The following is a 23,330-nucleotide window of genomic DNA, read 5'->3' as shown; positions in this document are numbered from 1 at the left end:
TTGGACTCCTACCGGATCCCACTAAAGAAAAAGCTGCCAGTGGATTCGGAACCACTTCTTTACGAGCCTCTCCATGCCTCTTACCAAGATCCACAGTCCTTCTCTCCGACACACTCCGACACAGACGTTTTGGAGGACTACATGGGTGACCACGTCCCCTACCCCGGAGATATGGACCCTCAAGGCCAACAGGATCCTGACCAAGCTTGGGATGACCCTGTAGACTCGGGTGCACCTATGGATACACAGGACCCGCAACTCTATGGAGCAAAAACGTCTCCCACAGAGGACACTGCCGCATTCAACGCCCTCATTGAACGTGCTGCGGCCAATCATGGTGTTCAACTCCTCAAACCAGCAAAGGACATTTTCAAAGAACCCACCAGGGCCAGAGTAATAAACCCCAGAATCGACAAAAAATATAGGTCAGCGCCTGGGGATCCTACCTATATTAGAGGACAGTTGCCTCTAGATTCCATAGTAGTCGCGAATGCTCGTAAACGGGCGCACTCGCAGACGACTGGGGATGCCCCTCCCCCGGACAAAGAGTCCAAGGTGTTAGAGACCTCCGGCAAACGGGTTGCGGCCCAAGCAGCTAACATATGGCGTATTGCCAATACTCAAGCACTCCTGGCTCGCTACGACCGAGCGCATTATGACACACTAGAAACATTACTATAACATCTCCCTGACCAATACAAAGAGGGAGCAGAGATCCTCATCAGAGAGGGACAACTCCTCACAAACGCATCCATCAAGTGTGCACTGGATGCCGCAGATACAGCTGCCAGAGCCATAAACACTAGCGTCATGTTACGACGACACGCCTGGTTACGAATCTCCGGATTCAAACCTGAGGTGCAAAATAACATCCTCAACCAGCCGGTCAACCCAGACTACTTATTCGGGCCAGAGGTTGACACCACACTAGAAAAAATAAAAAAGGACACAGACACTGCAAAGTCCATGGGGGCTCTCCAAACGCAGACCTTTCGGAGTGGCTCCTTTCGTCGCCCCGGTAATAGAGGAGCAAATAGAGGACAGGGGTCACAGCAAACCTACAACAAGGGCAACACCCAAAGTACATACGATAAAAACACCAGGGGTGGATATCATGGTTCAAGCACAAAGGGCAGAGGACGCGGATACGGCAATACCAGATCCTCTCCCAAGAACAAACAGTGACGCCCTCTCCCTTCCTCCCGACCACACAACACCTGTCGGGGGAAGGTTGCAAAAGTTCCTGGACACGTGGAACTCCACCACGGACAGGTGGGTCAAAGATATTATCAAACACGGTTACTGCCTAGAATTAACCTCTACTCCACCCACAATACCCCCAAAACACCGTCCTATGTCCTCAGAGCACTTAGCGCTATTACAGCAGGAAGTGCTAAGCATGATGCAAAAAGGCGCAATAGAGGTCGTACCCGTCCACGAGCAAGGTACAGGGGTGTACTCCCTGTACTTTTTAATACCAAAAAAGGACGGGTCACTCAGACCTATACTAGACCTGAGACCCCTCAACCGCTATATTCTTTCGGAGCATTTCCACATGCTCACCCTGCAACAAGTCCTCCCACTGCTCAAACAGGGAGACTTTCTGGCCACACTAGACCTCAAAGATGCGTATTTCCACATACCCATTCACCTATCACACAGAAAATATCTCAGGTTCACTATTCAAGGGCAGCACTACCAATTCAAGGTTCTTCCCTTCGGCGTCACAAGAGCACCCAGAGTTTTCACAAAGTGCCTAGCTACTGTGGCGGCACATTGGACGACTGGCTTGTTCAAGCGAAGTCAGCCCAGCAATGTGCCAGCCACATGTCCCGCACCATTCACCTCCTTCACAGTCTGGGGTTCTCACTAAATTACCCAAAATCACATCTCCAACCCGCACACGTACAACAGTACCTAGGTGTGACCATAGACACTCTGGCGGCCACAGCTCAGCCAAATTTAGTGAGAATCAACAGCATGCAAATGCTGATTTCCAAGTTCAAACCACAACACTCCCTTCCCGCGCGAGTGTTCATGCAGTTGATAGGCATGATGGCCTCCTGCATTTTCATAGTCCCACACGCGAGACTACATATGCGCCCGCTTCAGGAGTGCTTAGCACGTCAATGGAACCAGGCTCACGGACAACTAAAAGACCTAGTGTTGGTGAGCGGTCGGGCATACAACTCTCTGCATTGGTGGAATCCACAAAACCTTTGCAAGGGCCGACCGTTCCAAGAGCCTGTTCCACAGATAATACTGACAGCGGACGCGTCTCTCCAGGGATGGGGAGCTCATGTACTCAACTACACAGTGCAGGGACTATGGACAACACAACAAAAGAAGATGCACATCAACCTTCTAGAACTGATGGCAATCTTCCTGGCTATGAAAGCATTCAAAGTACACTTGTGCAACAAAATCGTGTTGATCCGGACGGACAACATGACCGCCATGTACTACATACAGAAGCAGGGAGGAACACACTCTCCACAGTTGTCTCATCTGGCTCAGAGCCTGTGGAAGTGGGCCATTCAGAGGAACATGTTCCTCATGGCGGAACACCTCCCCGGCAAGGACAACCAGATGGCGGATCTGCTCAGCAGACACAGCCACCAGATGCACAAGTGGGAGTTACACCCAACCGTACTTCCAGCAATGGGGTCATCCAGAGATAGACCTATTCGCCACAAGCGAAAACACAAAATGCCAAAGCTTTGCCGCCAGGTTCCCACATCCACAGTCGCAGGGCAATGCGATATGGATGAACTGGTCCGGCAGATTTGCGTACGCTTTTCCCCCAGCACCGTTGATACCGCTGGTGGCTCTCAAACTCAGACAACACTCACTGACACTCGTCCTGGTTGCTCCAACGTGGGCACGCCAGCCATGGTACACCACTTTTCTCGAACTTTCCGTGGTGCCGCATCAAAGGCTGCGGATCAAACCCGCGCATTTGACGCAGAACCATGGAGAGATTCAGCACCCAGATCCGCAACAGCTGAACCTGGCAATCTGGCTCCTGAAGTCCTAGAGTTTGGCTACCTAAACCTGCCACCTGACTGTATGGACATCATTAAGGAGGCTAGAAGACCCACTACCAGAGCTTGCTATGCAGCTAAATGGAAACGATTCGTCATCTATTGCAATAATAATGACATCAACCCGCTAGACGCATCCATCCAAAACATAATTTGTTACCTCTTACACCTATACCGATGCAATCTGGCGTACACCTCGATACGTGTCCATTTGACCGCAATATCAGCCTATCTCCAGAACAGGCAGCACCTCTCTTTATTCAGAGTGCCTGCCATCAAAGCATTCTTGGAAGGACTCAAACGAGTAATTCCTCCAAGCCACCCACCGGCTCCGATGTGGAACCTCAACTTGGTCCTCACACGCCTGATGGGTCCACCCTTTGAACCTCTACTCATGCGAGATTCAATTCCTTACCTGGAAAGTAGCTTTCCTAGTAGCGATCACTTCTTTAAGAAGAGTTAGTGAACTCCAGGCACTAACCGTTCAAGAGCCATTTATACAGGTTCACGCCAACAGGGTCGTACTACGTACCAACCCCAAGTTCATGCCCAAGGTGATATTGCAGTTCCACATGAATCAAACTATTGAACTGCCCGTTTTCTTTCAAAACCCACAAACTGTCGCAGAAAGAGCACTCCATACACTAGATGTGAAGAGAGCCCTCATGTACTATATCGACAAGACTAAGATCTTTAGGAAGACTAAACAACTTTTCGTTGCCTTTGCCCCACACCACAAAGGTAACGCTATCGCCAAAGCAGGTATAGCCAGATGGATCGTTAAATGTATTCAAATTTGCTATCAAAAGGCTAAACGCACATTAACGATTCCCCCACGAGCCCACTCAACACGCAAGTTAGGGGCCTCCATGGCTTTCCTGGGAAACATCCCTTTGCATGATATATGTAGAGCAGCCACCTGGTCCACTACACACACATTTACCAAACACTATTGTGTAGATGTGCAATCAAAACAGCAGGCAGCTGTAGGACAGGCTGTTCTCAAAACTCTTTTCAGACCGCTGCAGCTGGCACTGGTAGCCGCCGCTAATAGGAGGTACTGCTATGTATTCTATGCACAGATATGAATTCAGCAGCCCACATGCCTCGAACTGAATATGCTACTTACCAGTATGCATCTGTTCTTGGCATGTAGGGCTGCTGACATTCATATCGCCCTCCCTCCTCCCCGGCGCCTGTAGCAGCTGCAGCTCTCAGAATTACTGTAAGCATGGTCATCACTTTCCGTATCTACTCCATCACTGCCACAATGGCGAAAAACAATCTGAGGATGAAGAGGATGCCCATGCGCACTGTAGTCCAGGGGAGGAGTCACCTATCCCAGGATACTTCGAAGACTCTTCCAGGACAACAACGTGCAAACATCCGGACCCAACACTAGGCGGCGATCTATGCACAGATATGAATGTCAGCAGCCCTACATGCCAAGAACAGATGCATACTGGTAAGTAGCATATTCAATCTGCTTTTATACCCATCAAACTCCCTCCCCAAAAACGCCGCCAAGTATAGTCAGCCACTCAGAGTGGTTGGCACCAGTATTGTTCGTGTCCACAACATCAGGTCCACACTAGTGCCCTCCCGTGGTAGCAGTTCCTAAGGCCTATCGGTAATCACATTATATGTACCCAAGGAGCGCTGCTCTGGAACCCTGTTCCCCTGTAGTCATCAGTCATAGATCCTTTCTGCAGGCGCTCTTCTGATCACTACCGCAATACCCCATTAACTCCCCTCCACCCTTCCCACCCCCAGCTGCTGCTGATGTGGGTTATACTTGTGGGTTCTGACGCTAAAGTTTGCCATTAATCTGGTTTTGCATTTGGTCTCCCAAGCCTCATGGAACCCTGCCCTCCGAATGTTCATGTTCGCACTCCAGCAGGTAGTCTTGCAGAGCCTATACTATCATCTCCCAAGCCCTCGCCAACTCCAAGCCCTTCTCGTTACCCGCCTTGGCAGCCTGTCGCCTTCTGAGCACACTTTCACATCTAGACCATTTCAACAGCTCATTCATCCATCTCCGAACTGATGGGCCCTCCCTGGATTTCCAGTGCCATGTAATCTCTCTCTGGGCCAACATGAGACCTAGGTCAATGAATTTGCTAGTTACTTTCGTCCTTGCTGTATGAGGGAACCAGAGCAGTAGACATGTCGCCATGTCGAACTCTACCTCCCGGTCAGTGACTGCGTTCAGAAGCTCTCCTACCTCAGCCCAATACGTCCCTAGCTTCGGGCACCCCCACAGTAGATGGTCTAGCTCGGCCCCAAGCGCTAAGCATCTCGGGCATGCCGCATCCTGCACCTTAAAGTATCGTCCAATCTTTCCCGGGGTCAAATAGGCCCTATGTAGGATGAAGAAATGTACCTGCTGAAAACGGGCATTCCTGCTACCCTTCCACGTCCTTCGCAGAATATGGCTCCAGACCGTGTCCGGAATGGGTTTGCCTATGCTTTCCTCCCATTTCTCCTTCAATGCTGTGAGCGGCTCCATTCCCTCATGTAGCATTCTAGAGTAGAGGCAGGTCACCGCTTTAATCGTTCCCGCTGCCATCACCACGTACTGGCAGGCCATGGTTGTGGTAGGTTCCACCAGCCCTTCCCTCCAGTGCTTTTGTATCGCTGCAATCACCGCCGCATGCAGGAGGTAACTCCCATCCGGGAGGCCAAACTGATCCTGCAACACCCCGAAGGGGGCAAGCACCCCGTCGACATAGAGGTCCCCTACCATCTGCAGCCCCAACTCTTCCCACTCCGCCAACGGGGACCAGTCGCCTCCATGCGGCAACGCCGTCAGCATTGACCATCGGGCACCATGAGCGGCCTACTTTGTGACCGGAAACTCTGCAAAGAAATGTTACTGCAATTTGTATTTACCTTTTTTTTTAAAAAAAAAATTTTTTTTAAATGTGTTCAAGGCGTATGAGCTGTGGATCGTATGCTTGTGCATAGATTGCCATCTGGTGTTGGGTCTGGATGTTTGCACGTTGTTTTTGTCTTGGAAGAAGTCTTTGTGGTCACAAGGTAGGTGACGACTCCTTAGGATGATAGTGTGCATAGGCATCGACTCCAGATTGTTTTTTCCCGCAATCAGGCTCTGATGTGATTTGCAGCGCTCTGGGTCGATCTCTGTTTTGAATCTCCCTTCGACGCGCAATCTCGCTCCACTCGACAGATTTGTCTCGATAACGTTTCCGTTTCGAGGCGTATGTTTAAAACAAACTCCTCGATCTTCGACGTGGGCCGTTGTACCTACCGCCCCGACCATGCCAGCAGTCAATGGAAAGGGCTCCATTCAAAAAATGCCCTGGGTGTGGTGCTAAGTTCCCACACACGGACTTGCACGAGGTTTCTAATCTCTGCCATTCCCCGGAGCACGAAGACCAGAACTGCGATGCCTGTGTATCGTTCAGGTCGAAGAAAACCCTCCGTGACCGTCTGGCTTGACGTTACGTAATGTCTCCGCGAAGCAGCTCTAATCTGGACATCTTAGGAGCAGATCCAAATGTCCAGCCGGAACAACAAGGTGATGAAGAAGACTTCTCCGAGGCCGACCACTCCGTTGAAGAGGTGACGTCACCCTGGCTCAGCGGTCCATGAGTACCAAAACCTCTCTCCCAAAAACCAAACCTACGGTTCCGGTAATGCCTTCTCCCTCGGGCTCAGGTCGACACCGGCAAGAAGTCTCAGAAGCCTCGCCCTCGGGCCCGGCTATGAAACCTAAAGACAAGCCTTCGGGCTCGAGCCAGCCCAATTCTGGTGCCGAAAAGTCACAAGGCTAAAGATGTGCCACGCCCTTTTACGTCGGTACCGAAGCTCTCCATCAAAACACAAGGACAAACATTCGGAGCCGAAAACGCCTTCGGAGCCGAAAACTAAAGTCTTGGAGCCACAAACTCCTATACCATGCTATTAAACTTGCAATGTTTAAATATGTCTAGACTTATTTAAACACTGCAGCTGTTTTAGAAATGCAAACAATACATGTTTTCCAAACATACTTTTCTGGTGAGGCAGGCCTTACTAATGTGTAAAAGTATCCACAGTGTGATTATTTAAAATGGTAGTGGGGGTTTTGGAGGAAACTTGGAGTCCTTTCCCTTTTGACACCTTCTCCCAGCCAGGATTTAAATGATAAAGGATGGTACTGATGGCCCATTACAGACGTGCTTACTGCCGCTCATGTGTTTTTTGGCTGAAAACAAAGCATAATGTTTCTTCTGGCCAGAGCCTGGCGCCCACCCCTGGGATCACTTGAGGCCCCCTAGGGGGGCCCGCCCCTCCAGTTTGAAGACCTCTGATCTAGGCCATCCCCGCAATGTTGGTTTTGTGCATCTAGTTAATAGGGCTGCTCAATGTCTCTGGGTACAATTAAACTCTGATCCCTTAGAGGAAGACTTTTTTACTCGAAACCTTTGCACCCTCACAAAAGTCCACACACACCCTGCCAATGTTAAAAGGCATGCTAAAACATATGCCAGAAGTTTTTAAGGACCCTGTCAGCCAGGATTCTCAACACCAGAGTGTACAAAAAATATAAAGCAGCTCCCAATGTCCCAGTTTACATTAGAGGGTCAGGTCCCTTTGGATTCTCTTGTCGTGTCTAATGCATGCAAGAGGGCAAATTCAGAGTACAGGCGACACCCCTCCTGATAAGGAATCCAAACTAATAGACGCATCTGAAAAACGTATTGCGTCACAGCCTGCACATCATTGGCGGATTGCCAATGCCCAAGCTTTGTTGGCCAGGTATAACAGAGCTCATTATGATGAGCTTGAAAAGCTCATGCAACACCTTCCTAACCAATATAAAGAAAAAGCTAACAACCTTATACAGGAGGGGAAATTAATAACGAACACCTCAATTAAATGTTTGACGCGGCTGATACCGCATCCCGTGCTATTAACACTAGCGTTTTGCTACGCAGGCACGCTTGGCTCTGAATCTCCAGATTCAAGCAGGAAGTGAAATCTGCTATTCTTAACCAGCCCTTTGATCAAGAGCATCTTTTCAGGTCCACAGTTGATACATCTTTATAAAAGATGAAAAAAGATACTGACACTGCTTAGTACATGGGGGCTTTTGCAATTACCTTCCCCTAGAGGTTAGCCGCTCCTTCTACAGGGCTGGCTCCAAAATCATTGATTCAGACCATCCCTCTTCTTCCTATAAGACCCCCACTGAAACGTCCTCCAGAGGATACTTTTGCGGTGGCTATAGAGGCAACAACGGTAAGGGAAGGTCTTGGTAACAATACCCGCAACTCCCCTACCACCAAACAGTGACTTCCCTCGATCATCCCACTCCTGTCGGGGGACGTCTCTCACAGTTCCTACCTGTCTGGGAGTCCATTGCAACAGACAAGTGGGTAAGACAAATTATCCAGTATGGTTATTGCCTGGAACTCTCATCTACTCCCCCAAATATTCCTCCCAGACAACCTCCAATGTCCTCGGAACATCTAACACTTCTCAAACAAGAGGTTCTCTCTCTATTACAAAAACATGCACTAGAACAAGTCCCCTTGCCTCATCATGGTGGAAACACTGCAATGGTGATTTCACGCGTCCAAATCTCTTAAAGGCCCTAACCTTTCTACAAACTAGCCCAGACTTCATACTGACAACGGACGCCTTGATGGAAGGCTTGGGAGGTCGTCTGCAAGAGTTGGATACAGGGCAAATGGTTAGGCACATCAATAGGCTAGAGCTCAAAGCCATTTTCCCATCTCTGCAGGCTTTCTTGCCAAGCATAAACAACCGCAATGGACAGCATTCCGCTAGCTCCTCCTCCGGGTCGCCCCAAGGGAAGCTGGTACATGAAGTTCTTGAGTGGTTCACCCCAGTGGGTGCAAGTAAGTACTTGTTGAACTGATGATCTCTGATGGAGTTCTTGAGTGGTTCACCCCAGTGGGTGCAAGTAAGTACTTGTTGAACTGATCTCTGATGGAGTTCTTGAGTGGTTCACCCCAGTGGGTGCAAGTAAGTACTTGTTGAACTGATGATCTCTAGACCCGATACATGTCCCCGGTTTTAAAATATCGCCTGAGACATGGCTCGGGTTTCGCGATAACTTCCCTCCTCAGTAGAGAAAATAGTTAGGGGTGGAAGAGAGGGCCGCCAAGCAACCGTCAAGGGCCTCCGTGCCCGCACAGGCACGCAGGTGCGTTGTCCAGGAGCTCGTCAGCTCCAAGCTCGAGGGAGCCATTTTTATAAACAACCGCAATGGACCGCACTCCGCTAGCTCCTCCTCCGGGTCGCCCCAAGGGAAGCTGGTACATGAAGTTCTTGAGTGGGTCACCCCAGTGGGTGCAAGTAAAGTACTTGTTGAACTGATCTCTGATGGAGTTCTTGAGTGGTTCACCCCAGTGGGTGCAAGTAAGTACTTGTTGAACTGATGATCTCTAGACCCGATACATGCATTTCTTGCCAAGCATAGCAGGTTCCTTGGTGCTGGTTTGTACAGACAATACGACCCGCATGTACTACGTCAACAAGCAAGGGGGAACCAAATCAATCATGTTGTCACAGGAAGCGCAGGATATGGGATTGGTCGACGCAGCACGGGATCTCGCTAAGGACTGAATTTCCGAGGTCTGCACAATACTCTGCCAGATACGTTGAGCAGAACGCAGTCCAGTTGTCACGAATGGGAGCTGGAGAAGCTCCAGCTCGACAAGGTATTTCAGAGATGGGCAAAACCAGTTTTAGACCTCTTCGCAACGAGGGAGAAACCAAATGCCAGTACTATGCCAGCAAGGTTCCCTCTGCCACGGTCGAGGGGGGAATGCCCTTTTAATGCAATGGTCCGGGATATATGCTCACACTCTGTGCTTCTAGTCTTGTGAAGCAATTCAAGAGGGGGCATTTTCTGCACCTTTCCCCCGGGTCGTGCACCCCCTCCAAAATGGAAGCTCAACTTGGTCATCGCACAACTGAGGTAGCCTTTTGAACCGATTCACAAAGCAGAAATAAAGTTTCTTACCTGGGAGGAAGCCCTCCTACTGGCTCACTTCTGCGAGAATGGTTGGCAAAATCCAAGCTTTTACAATCAAGAAACCATTTCTTCTGTTTGCGGATAACTATGTGGCTCTGCGAACGAACCAGACTTTTATTCCTAAAGTCCAGACACAATTCCACCTCAACGAACCAGTAATACTTCCGTCTTTTTTTCCAAATCCATCTAGTCCTGCAGAGCAGGCTTTGCACATGCTGGATGTTTAAAGATGTTTAAAATTCTACCTGCATAAGATGGGACAGAAGAAAGACTGATCAACTACTAGTGGCTTAAGGACAGGGCCAAGAAGGAACATCAGTTACTAAAGCTACTGTCGCTAGATGAGTCTCCTTGGTGATACAGTTCTGCTGTGACAAGGCTAACAGGCCCTTAACAAGAAAAACAAAGACACACTCCACCAGGGCAGTTTCTACATCGGCAGCTCTGATTGCTGGAGTAACACTGGAAAAGATTTTCCATGCTGCGACATGGAAGTGTGTCCACACATTTATACAGCCTTACTGTCTGCAGTATACACAACGTGAAGATACAGCTGTGGGCAAAGTGGTACTGCATCATCTCTTCAAATTAAAGTGGGTCTCTTTTCTGGTAAAAGGAACTTTAATGAAATATAAAGTTGCATATCTTTGCTTACTATCTTTTGCTAATATACATTTTTGATAACTCTAGAAATTGAAGAGTGACTTAATTGTTCTATTGTTTGTTCTACGAAACACTTAATTGGATGCATTTTGAATATAACAGAATGTTAGGGCTTCAGGCTTTGTAGACCTTTTTAAAAGCTGTCTAGAATTAAAAGGGTATGTGCATGATTACAAATGTCGCTGTTATATTGGACTAACTTGTGGGATTTGTGAATTGCATGGCTCCCTCCTTCCACTAACGACAGTACAATTTTGGGTACTGCTTGCTATTCTGATTGAAGCATGTGACTCTATGAAAGATACCCCAATATTGGATAAGAAAATGCGTTTCTTACCTGTAACTGCGGGTATCCAGTATTGGTATCTTTCATAAATTCACATGCAACCCACCCTCCTACACGTAGAGGTCTCTCACTTTAGTTTATGGGATTCTTCCCACTTGTGCTTGGAAATTCTGAGGGAATCTGCCTCTGCTGAGTGTTCTAAGGGGTGCTGATTGGCTGTGTCCAATATTAGGTCCTTTTTTAAAAAAGGACTTAGGCTACCAATAAGATTGCTTAGGGCCATTATAGCCTACGAAATTTTTGAAGCACTACTTGCTTATTTTACTGTGGGACTATCATCTCAACGACCGGGAAAGAATCAAGGATGTGATTCTATGAAAGATACCAATACTGGATAATCTCAGTTACAGGTGTGTAACTTTTCTGGAGGAATAAAGTAAAAACTGATAATGGTAATGTTCTAATGTATGCTCTTCTTTTTTTTTTCCTGTTCTCTACATATGTTCTATATTAATACAACTTTACATTCGTAAACATTTTATTGGATGTTTGCTGCCAGATCTTAAAAGGCATGTATGTTTGCTGATGGGTCTGTGCCACAGTTGCAGTGTGACTAAAGTACACTTTCTATGCTTTTTTTCCTCTTCTGAATCCTGCTTTTAACTGATGGCTTACAAAGAAAAAGAATCCAGAGGTTAGTATTTTTTTTTCGTTGTAGTTTGCTACAAGAGTTTGGATGTTCTCCTGCATTGCATCTGTCTTGCATTCAGACGGGTTGCTTAGTTCCCCTTGATCTGGCTAGGATCCTGGTAATATTTTGAAGACATTATCTTCACATGTATAGTGAATGTGCCCTTGCTAGAGGCATAATAATGTGAAAAATGCAAATCTTGGAAAAACAAATATCCTCGTTTTATTTATTTTTTTACCCTTACCAGGACTACTATGCTTGGTTCACTTTAAAATGTTGGTATAAAATTGCTGTGACAGAAAACACAGCAATTGTATACTTCACACCTTGTGGTAAACGAAACGAACGGTTAATGCCACTAAGCGACCAAAAGTGCAGATTGTGTGGACATGTACTGATTGTATTGTAGCGCATTTTGTTTTGTAACTGATTTGTCTCAGTGCAAATGTATAGGATAGGATATATGCTTGTATAGCGCTAGATTGCCATGGCGTCTTCGTGCTAGTTTATGTGAAAATGGTACAGCCTGTGTTACCGGGGAACTAGATTGAAGTGAACAGCCATGTTTTCAAATCATTCCTGAAGGACTGTCGATTTGGTGGTATCTCATGGCTATTGGCATTTTGTTCTATAACTTTGCCGCACAGTTTGAAAAAGCTCTGCATTTGAAAAAAAATCTTGCGACTGTGCACTGAACTCTTCCACACCTGGGGACCACCACAAGTTCTTTGTCCAGTTTGCTGGCACATCCTTGGCAGACGAGGATACACAAGCAATTTGCCCTCGTGTTTTTATATATAAATGTGTATTTGCCTGTATTGCACATTTCCCCTCCTATTGGCCTAAGGGTATTTTTCCCTGCATGTCATATAGGATTGTAAATCGAGATTACCCACTGATAAATCCTCTGTGAAACTAAACCGCTAATAACTATCAGTTAATTCTTAAGACTTTCCAAGCACTTGCCTAATCCCCATCCTGTGTTAGAGGCTTACATCATCTCATGAACTTTACGTGTCCTCTGACTGGTTCAGTTTTCTTACTAACATGCTTGTATCTAGGAGCTATACATGCTTAACATTGTGACCCTACTTTCTTCCTTTTTCTACTTTGCCATCATTGCCCTTTTACATATTTCTTTTTTATATTAACCAAGCAGTAAATCACTGTTGATAGCAAATTAAACCTAGACCCCACTAATGCTACTTCGTTGGTTCTTGGGAGGTTTGAGACTGGGACGGACGGTCTGGAATGGTTAGTCACTTAAAAGGGAGGGTATTCAGTGATTTGCTTAAATCTTCCCATCCCTTCAGTCTTGATTTTTTTTTTTCTTCAGAAAACACCAACACTAATTGCTTAGCTGATGTAGGCCTGAGGACTTTAAACAATGTTATTTGTAGCCTCTAAATCTACAAGACCGGAAAATAGTTTTATATCCGTATCTGGCTGCTTCTAGTGCGAGTCTAGTTTTGCTTGTCCAGTGCCATCTAGTTCTGAACCCCCCTCAACTTGACACCACTATCTTAGTGCCCACCACACACACACACACACACACACCCCTTCCCTTGGGTGTACCTTGAACTCCAAGTTAGTATATTCTTTTTCTTTTTTTTCTGTATTTGAATTTTTTTTTCTTGAGTAAAAAAACCAAAGTGTTAACACATCAACAACTGTGATTACATTGGAGTGGAGATACTTGATGCCAATTAATATAACTACAGCACATTTTGCGAGCTTGACCTCAGCGACCAGATCAACAATAGATTGCATTATTCTAAGCATTTTGTCTATGGGAGGGTAGAGGGATGACCAGATCAGTAGTATATTCTAAACTTAAGAATAACAAGCTTTCAGACTTGTGATGGCAGACACTGATTTCTTGCCAAGTAAGTAGAGGAGAGCGTGGAGCATTTGTTTCTAATCATTCTTTGTTCCCCTTTGGTAGTGTTTTTAGCAAGTACGGTTTTAATGAACCCTGCTTATTTTTCTTGTACAATTGAATTATCTTCTTGAGCATTAAGGTAAGAACTGCTTCAATTGAAACCCCCATCTGTATGAATCTGAAGTATTAGTCCACTTGTCCTCTTGGTGTAAAGTCATTGATTTTTTTTAAATAATTTTAGGTTTTCATAGTGTACTTTAGCAATTTATTGCCTCCTTTTTCTCTTTACAGCATGACGAGAGAGAGGGGGAAAACGATGACAAATGGGCAAACAGAGGAAGAGGTCGGGGAGCATTTCCTAGAGGACGGGGGCGATTCCTATTCAGGAAACCAGGCAATAGCCCTAAATGGTCACATGATAAGTTCAGCGGTGAAGAAGGTGAAATAGAAGACGAAAGTGGAGCTGAGACAAGAGATGAGAAATCGAACTCCATGTCTGCTGCAGACTAGAAATGGGAACAGGCTGCAGTAGTTGAGGTCTGTGTCTCCTGGCACTGTAATAAGGACGTCTGACACTACTTTGTGCCCCAACAGGACATCCCAGCATTGTACATGGGGCTCATGAATTTACAAGTCTATTTTTTTTTCCTAAACTTCGCCTTGAACTCTGCAGTTGAGCATTTGCTCATATCCCTGAACAGTTTGTGGAAATAAATGGCAGGACTTCTTCAGAAGAGGCCATGTGCATAAATACCATTTTTTTCTTAAACCACCCCTACCGTCACCCGTTTCTGATGTGATCAGATAAATCTATATATATTTCCTATTTTGTCTGTGGGGTATGTACACACTGGATTCATCGTTGTGCGTCCCAGTGAGGAAACCGATTTTTGATTTGCTTTTGTGATGTTGTAAGTGGGGATTAACTTGCCAACATTGAGGCTTCAGTGCATTTTCAACCGCCCCACCCTCCATTTTTGTGTATTCTGTTTTTTAAACTCTGCATTACCTATTTTAAGCCTTTGCATTTACAGTAACAGCAGTTACTTTAAAGAGGGTATCATTTTTAGAAACCGTTATGAAGCCTCGCTTATGGGGCAGGGGGGAAATAAAGCACGTTAAATAAAAAAATGTAACTTAACTAACTTGCTTTGTCTGAATTCTTCACACCCCCCTCCCTCAAATGCTGTTAACTGCAAAATCTGTTTGTCTGGCTCTCCCTATTAGGCTACTGTTAAGTGGTTATTTTGTTGCCTGCCAGCTTTACTGGATTCTGCTTCTTACACATGGCAATTCATGTTTTTAAAAGTTTATTTGCACGCTTTAAAATTATGCACATTTTACTCTATTTCACTGTAGCAGTACAATCCTGCTCCAAGTCTGCTGAAATTCGAAGGATGCACAAAGTAAAAATCTTGATCGAGCTGATTGTGCAAGGAAGTCTGTTATGTAATAATGGAGCAAGTGGTTTGTTCAATTTATGATATTTGAGTGTACACTGTAAGAATCATATAATGGTGCTAGGAAAAGCAGCCAGATCGAGCAGAATAATTTCATTCGGAAACAAGGTTTTGGAATTAATTTGTGACTATCAATATGATTTTCTAAGCTTTTAGTTCTTTCGGGAAGTTTGTTCCAGAGGTGTGTGCTCCCTTTTTAACAATTTAAATTCTCAGAAATGTAATAGCTGATCTGAGGGCAACCAGCCATAGTGTTAAAACCATAATTTGGAGATAGCTGGGACCAGGAAAAAAAGCGTTGTTAAACTAGACCGTTTTTGAAAAGAATGCGTTTTGACATAGGTAGACAATGTAAAGTTGTCAATTGGGAAATGAGTGTAAGGGAGTTGATTGAAAATCTAATTAGCAGCGTCATATTGGATTCTTTGAAGTCAAAGAAGGGAAGTTGCAGGAGAGCCTAGACGGAGAATCGCAGCAGCATATGTTAAATAAGAGAACGGCTGGACTACAGTCAGTAAAATTGAATTATTTTGGGTAGTGTTCTCAGTAAGAAAAAGCAATTGGATCAAACCTCATTGATCTGCATTGACAGAGCGTCACTAAACCGACAAACCATAGCTGTACTGAAAGCTCACCGGGAATGGAATATCCTCCGTGCTTTAGGCTCAAAATCAGGAGACCACCTCCAACCATAAGTATCTGTCTTGTCTGTCTTTCATTTGAGATAGTTGGACTCCATTTATTTGATGATTTCAGGCATAGGATATTCTTCTGGTTGAATTTTTGTCAGATTGGACAATAACATTTGATTTCATCTGCATCTTGTCATTGAGAAGGAAAATAGTACAACAAATTTGGCAAAAGGTGCAACATAAATATTAGAATTGAAGGCTTAACGATGAGTCCTGAGAGGACACCATGTACAAGTGCTCCGAATTTTGATTGGAGAAGGTAAGTTGCTTGTCTGAAGGATAAATTCATGATTTATTTTGGTTAATGCAGTTAAAACAACCTATTAGAGCAAACTCGTTCATTGGGCAGAAACTTATTTTAAAAAAATCTGTCCAGTCCGCTTTTATGAGGGCTAATGCGGTCAATACAAAACCATTGCATGTTGCAGATGTTCACCCTGCTGTTGACTTTAACATAGCATTTATGTGGTGGATATTGTTCCTACAGTCACTCGGGCGCGCAACACCCATTGGGCTCACCGTGCTTCAGCCCCCCACCCCCCCTCATGTGTGTCAGCCTGGCTGAGGCAGCCTTGCGGGCTGGCGTCCGTCTAATTGCATCCGGACCCGAGTACTTCACAGGTCTTTAAAAGACCATTTACTCGTTAATGAGGCTTTTGTTGGGTTTTCACCCCTTCTTACAGCCACTCTGCCTATGAAATCTTTTTCAGCCCCCCCCTGAAATTTGGCTCTAGTTGCCCGCCTGCAGTCACTTCACATGTACTGCTGCCATACATTCTTTTGGGCTCTTGTGACCTCAATGCACTGTAAGCAGACATAAATGGAGGGCACTAATTCCTTCTTGGGCATAAAAGGTTCCAGCATCCTGCTCCAAAAACTAGGAAACGGTTTGCTTATTGGAGTATAGCTCCTGTAAGTAATTTTTAGGTTTCAACTAGACAGCATTTGCGCTGTGCTTGCGATAGCTCTTGTAAATGAAAAAAAAATCTTAAAAGGGAATTCCAGCCTGCCCAGTACTTAATATTTGTTGGCTTGCTTGTCATTCTCATTTCTTTGCTTACTATTGGTGATTGTGTGCAATTTCCGGTATTAGTCTTCCCTCGTGTTTGTTTTCTGTGGAGCTTGGACCAAAGTCCTCTTCCTTTTGAAGTCTTCATCTGCTGCTTTAGTTGCTGTTACTTTTTTCTTCTATTAAATGTACTCTTAGCGCATGTATTTTCAGACCCTCTTCTTCACCCCACCTTCCTCCTGCTCATTTATTTCACCCACCAAGTTTTTCCATTCTTTTGCTGCAACACATTATTTTTCACTCATCTCTTGCCTTCTTCCTGCTCTCCATTGCTTTTCATACTCCTCCTGTCCCCTGTTTCATCCCCCACTCTCCGTTGTCAAACCCTCCCTACATCTTTCCTTTCATGCTTAGTAGTTTTTTTCAGCCTCCCTCCTCCATTTCTCACCACCACCACCCTCGTGTTTGATGCCTCCCCAACCTCCTGCTCGGTTTTGAGACATATTGCACAGCAGTCCATGCTGGTGTGCAATATGACTTTAAATAAAAGGCTTTAAACTGACGTGATCAATACTGGCTGCGTCAGAGCGGTTTTAAGATATTAAAGCCATGGTGTACAGAAGCTTGCGCTTCCGTGCAACATATGAACAAGGACAAAGTCTCTTGCATAGGCAAAATCGATTGACTTTGACAATGCTTGTGCTTTCTTATGAATGGTTTTGACCACTTGTATCAGAGTCCATGTGATGTTTGGCACATGTAAATATTCGTAATGGCCAAAACACTACTTTCAGAACCCAGGCAAGTAAATTAAAACCTCTTGCTATAAAATCGATCTGCGCAGGTCATTGCAAGTGTAGATCATGTTTTGCTACACCCCATTTAGGTTGACAGTATGGTCGATATATGGTTGACAGGTGCCAGTACCACTCGAGTGATAAGTTTGGTCTTGTAATGGAAAACTCGATTGATTGTACATACACCCATGATGCACACACTTGAATGTATACGAATAGATGCAGATTCCTCGTTATCCCCTGGTCTCTACTTTGGAATGGAGTGTCTAGGTTACTCCCGTATTGGAACTTTCATAGATTCACATGCTTGAAACATTGCCCGTCGTCGAGATGGGAGTCCCTGGTATTATTAAAAAATGTCCTATTCGACATAGAACATAAGGCCATAGGCCTTAAAATCTTTTGTAATCTATCTCTCTCCTCTCTCCTTTAATAAAAAAGAACTAAACATAGAACTAGCCAATCAGAAGAGACCACACTGTAGAATCTTGCAGAGAAGCTCCAGTCCCTCAGATTTTCTACCACACGGCGTGCTAAGGGAGTCTCCACTGAGCTGTCCTCAGTTTTTTTTTTCCCGTCTAATATTGGAGCATTTTCATCCATTGAGCCTTACTACCAACCTCAGACACCTAAAAAAGGTATTTTCAGAGCCTGTGGTACTTGCAGGAAGAAAAGACTTCATATTGAAGATAAGCACAAGGACTGCCTATGCTGCTTGTACCCTGATCACAAGCCTAAGGAGTGCAAGCTATGTCGGACTTTTTCAACAAAGACTTTAAGATAGTGAAGGAAGGCTTCTTCTCTTGTAGGGGATTTCCGTGTATAGTCCTAAGCATTTTAATAGTCTTGCCCAAGTGCGGGGACCCCGGAGCACTTCATTAAATAGATCTTCTTAAGTTGTCATCTTTTGCCTTTCTTCGGGAAGGCCTGTGTAGACACTTGAGATAGAAAGACAATAATGCAGCCTCACTAACTAGGCTACACTGGCCATTATCCAGTATTGGGGTATCTTTCATAGATTCACATGCCTGAATCATTCCCTGTCGCCGAGGCGGGAGTCCCACGGTAAAATACAAAAGCAGTGCCTAAGTAAATAGTAGTAGGCTAAAAGAAAGCCAGAGGCCTAAAGCTTAGTAGCCTATCTACATCATTATACGAAAAGAACTAAATAATTGTTCTAGCCAATCAGCTACTATCACCCTCTAGAACCCTCACAGCAGAGGCAGTTCTCCTCAGATTTTCACCGCACGTCATGTGGAAGGGAGTCTCCCTGAGTGCCTACTCAGTTTCTTTACCTTTTCTTCAGAATGTCTGACAAAGCTCTGTTTAGACCCTGCAGGACCTGTGATAAGAAGAGGGTCCATGTGGACGACCAACATGAAGACTGTATATATTGTCTACATCCTAAGCATGTTGCTAAGGATTGTAGAATTTTCCGGACTTTCCCTGCTAAGACTTTAAGGGACAGGGAGGCAAGGTTGCTGTTATGGCTAAAATCTTCGTCGACTGAGGAAGATGACAGTGCCTCGACATCTAGCAAAAGGGCTAGATCGCTTGATAGCTCTTCCATTGAAGGAAGAAAGCATCACAAGGCCTCTCATGAAACTTTTGTCCATTCGCAGAGGTCACAAATATTATCCTCTGGGTCATCGCTGTCTTCACACTCTGAGGTTTCCAAAAGGCCTTCAGCGTCTAGAACCGTAAAGTCCAGGTTAAGACTCTAACACTGGTTTCTTCACATACGGTTTCTGTGACGTCTGCTGCTCCTCTGTCAACGGCTAAAGTCTCCACTACGTCTATTTCTTCACCTATTGTGTCTTCTAAAATATCTACACAGCCTGTTTTAAAAGACTCGTCGACGAAAAGTTCATTTTCTAAGTCTCCGTCGACGACCACGTCTAGCTTGATGAAAGTCACATCGACGACGATGGCGTCGCCGATCAAGATTCCATCGACAACGAGCCAGTCGATGGTGAAGACCTCGCCGACGACGAAGAGCCTGTCAATGACGAAGAGCCCGTCGACGACCAGCCCGTCGACGAAGTATACATTGACCATTCCGTCGACGATGAAGAGCCCGTCGATGAGAAATCTACTAAAGGCGATTCCACCAGTCTCGAAGACTACGCCTATCTCTTACACTCATTTTCAATTAAAGACTTTTCATAAGCAGGATTACAGCAACATATCTCCTTTACTACCATCTCATATCCTAGAAACTTATGCAGAGAATGAGGACTTTGATGAAGATGATGATGAGGGTCCTTTCGGTATAGCTCGGCACCCCTCGGAACTTCATATAAAATGCTGAGACGAAGAGGAGGATTACCAGGAGCATGTTTACCAGGAAGGCCTTTCTACACCATATTACAGACATCCCAGAAGGGATTGGGATCATAGGGGAACCAGTCATCTCCCTCCTACACTTATACAGGATCTCCAGGATATGCTGGCGGATTACCGCCAACTATTTCCTCCAACAGGCTGTTCCTGATTTACAACCTTTACCTGCTGAAGAGACACTCATTACCGCAGACGGACATACCGAGTTCACCACCTCATCCTACTGGTTCTTGGCCACAATCACACCATGATACCATTTCCTCTGATGAGGAAGAGATCGAAGAGGGTGAAGTGCCTGATAAAGACAAAAGTCTGGATCATTGGGACGACTATATTATACCAATGCCTTCTCCACCCATTCCTCAGCCTTCGGATTCTCCTCCTGAGGATATTGGCGGCTTTCACAACCTGATGCAAAGTGCCGCAACCAGATTTCAATTACCAGTCACAGTGGAACATACGGATTGCTTCCTCCATGACTTTAAAGAGGAGCACAGAAAGATCACCAGAGCGATCCCCATCATTGATTATATCTGGAATGAGGGAATAAAAATTATGAAGGCACCTGCTTCCGTTCCAGCTGTCCTCCCTCATATTGACAAAAAATACCGCCGATATCCATGCCGCTGGATAAAGGACGGAGATTAGATCTTATTGGTAAAAAGTTCTCCACTATGGCGGCAACCTCTATTAAAGCAGCAAACTCTTTGGCCATACTCTGTAGTTATGACCGCCAGATGTGGTCAGAGCTGTCGGAATTTATAGACCTCATTCCTGATGAACGTAAACAGGATGCAAGGAAGATACTTTTGGAGGGAGAACAAGCCGCATCAGATATTATAGACAGCGCTCTGGACATTGCTAATACCAACTTTAGGCAACTTGCCGGTGCTGCAGTGCTTAGGCGCCAAGGATGGCTTAAAGCAACATCTTTTAGGCCAGCGGTACAGGCAATCTTTCTCGAGTGGTTTCTCTTGCCAGGGCGGACGAAAGCGATTGAACAATCAGGGTCGCGATGCCAACAGAAAACAATGATTTTCGCAGGATGCCAGTCATCCCTCCTTCCCTCCCTGTGGGCGCAAAGATTTCAACTTTTGCACACAAGTGAAAAAAGATCACCTCGGATCGTTGGGTCCTCGACCTAGTCAGAAACGGTCACACCCTGGAATTTTTAAAACTACCACCTACTACCCCGCCCAAGGGTCCCCCTTCCCCTCGTCTTCAATTACGGTTCAAAGAAGCCTTAAAAATGCTCCACAAGAACGCAATAGCGAAGGTTCCATCATCTCAAAAGGGAACCGGGTTCTATTCTCGATTTTTCCTCATCAAGAAAAAGTAAGAGTGGCGCCCGATTCTGGACCTCCGCAAGCTCAACAAATTTCTGAAGAAACAAAGTTTTCGGATGGTTACGCTGACCGAAGTTTTGAGCTGCCTAAACAGAGGAGATTTTATGGCTTCTCTGGATCTGGAGGACGTGTAATTTCACATCCCTATACATCCCAAGCATCACAAATACCTACGATTCACAGTGGCTGGCGTCCACTATCAGTTCAAAGTCCTTCCGTTTGGACTGAAATCGGCACCAAGGATCTTCATGAAGTGTCTCGCACCAGTAGCAGCGACTCTAAGATCTCAGGGAATACAAGTATTTCTATATTTAGACGACTGGTTGCTCAAAGGTCCTTCGAAGCAGGCATCCGAGGAGGCAGTCTCAGCATGCCTTTGCCTATTTTCAAACCTAGGTCTCCTTCTCTCAACGAAAACAAATCTCAACTGCGTCCTCTTCAGTTGATTCCTTGTCTGGGAGGGATGCTAGACACCATACAATGCAAAGCATTCTTGTCAAAGGACAGTCAGGTTCGTCTACAAAAATTGGCAATATCAATCGCAAAAAAAGTCAGTTTCTGTCCGGATTTTTGCCTCTCTTCTAGGGATGTGTTCATCTGCAATAAACCTTGTACCGTTAGCACGACTCAGAATGAGACCTCTGCAGGAGGAATTACATCTACAATGGCAACAAGCTGTAGGGTCGTTTGACGACTCCATCATGATAACACCGTGCATGATAGACTCTGCATATATGGTCTCAGACGAAAAACTTGGCTCCGAGCCTTTCTTTTCTGCCAACTCCTCCAGAATTCGTTATAACAGATGCTTCCATGGAGGGGTGGGGAGGCCATCTCCAAGACTTGCAGATCCAGGGAAGATGGTCCCAAGAATACCGTCAACAACATATCAACAGATTGGAGCTTCCCGCCATCTTTCTCTCTCTGCAAGCATTTCTCCCGAGGGTTGCGGCTGCTTCAGTGCTGGTCCGAACCGACAATACGACCAGCATGTATTACATCAACAAGCAGGGGGGAACGAGGTCGCTGTCTTTCGCAGGAGGCTCAGGACCTGTGGGAGTGGGTTACAGCACACAAGATAACCCTAAGAGCAGAGCACGTCAAAGGCCTTCACAACACTTTGGCCGACAACCTAAGCAGGTCTCTTGCGGGCTGTCACGAATGGGAATTTGAGCAGGAGCAAGTGAACAAAATTTTCCAAGTTTGGGGCATACCAGCACTGGATTTGTTTCGACAAGAGAAAACAAGAAATGCCGGTATTACGCCAGCAGATTCCCTCAGCAGGAATCAAGAGGGAATGCCCCATCCATGAGATGGTCAGGGCTTTGTGCATACGCTTTTCCCCCAATACCATTGATTCCGAAAGTGTTCCGCAAAATGAAGATGGAGGGTTGCCATCTCATCCTGATTGCACCCCGTTGGCCAAGACAATATTGGTTCCAGGAGTTGCTTCTTCTATCTCAGGACAACCCTATCTGTCTAGTACCAACACTCACGATGTTGACATGGGAGAGGGGTCAAATACTTCATCCAGATCCACAGTCGCTGTGCTTGCACGCATGGCTCCTGATTTCTTAGAATTTAAAGATCTAAACATTTCTCAGGAATGTCGTGAAATTCTAAATCGCACGCTCCGAGTACATTAAAATCTTATCGCTTAAAATGGAAGCGGTTTTGTCATTGGTGTGAGGGTAAGGATGTCCACCCTCTACAAGCTCCTGTAGAACAAATTCTTCCTGATTTGTTATCCTTGGCCAAATCTGGACTTGTTTTTTTCATCAATAAAAGTTCATCTTGCTGCTCTTTCAAGGTTCAGGAAGAGTTCTAATAAACCTTTGCTCTGTTCCTCTTCACTAATAAAGCAATTTATGAGAGGGCTCTTTCGAGTTTTTACTCCAATACGTGCACCTCCTCTAGAGTGGGAGTTAAACACAGTATTAGCTCAGTTAATTAGAAGACTGTTTGAACCTATCCACAAGGCTGAGCTAAAATTTCTAACGTGGAAGGTTGCTATTTTACTGGCTCTTACATCGGCTCGAACGGTTAGCGAAATCCAAGCTTTCACCATCTCAGAACCCTTTTTGCATTTCTATAAGGATTATGTA

The 23,330-nt window shown here is 45.5% G+C and overlaps 1 protein-coding gene across 8 annotated transcripts in view; it reads left to right on the top strand.

Moving 5' to 3' along the window:
• Positions 1-14,719, top strand: part of THRAP3 (thyroid hormone receptor associated protein 3) — a 257,145-nt gene extending 242,426 nt beyond the window's left edge. For 4 of the 8 annotated variants that reach the window (XM_085647942.1, XM_085647943.1, XM_085647944.1 and 1 more), the window contains 2 exons: positions 11,685-11,699; positions 13,870-14,719. In XM_085647942.1, the coding sequence (XP_085504068.1) occupies positions 11,685-11,699; positions 13,870-14,088 (234 nt within the window). In that variant the 3' untranslated portion in view covers positions 14,089-14,719. The remainder of the gene's footprint in view (positions 1-11,684; positions 11,700-13,869) is intronic. The other 4 variants (XM_085647945.1, XM_085647946.1, XM_085647947.1 and 1 more) reach the window with 1 other exon arrangement.
• Positions 14,720-23,330: the final 8,611 nt, after the last annotated feature.

This window comes from Triturus cristatus, chromosome 3_2 (genome assembly GCF_964204655.1).
Source record: "Triturus cristatus chromosome 3_2, aTriCri1.1, whole genome shotgun sequence".
Classification (NCBI taxonomy): Eukaryota; Metazoa; Chordata; class Amphibia; order Caudata; family Salamandridae; genus Triturus; species Triturus cristatus.
The sequence above is the reverse complement of the archived record's forward strand: the minus strand, read 5'-3'. Positions and strand labels throughout refer to the sequence as shown.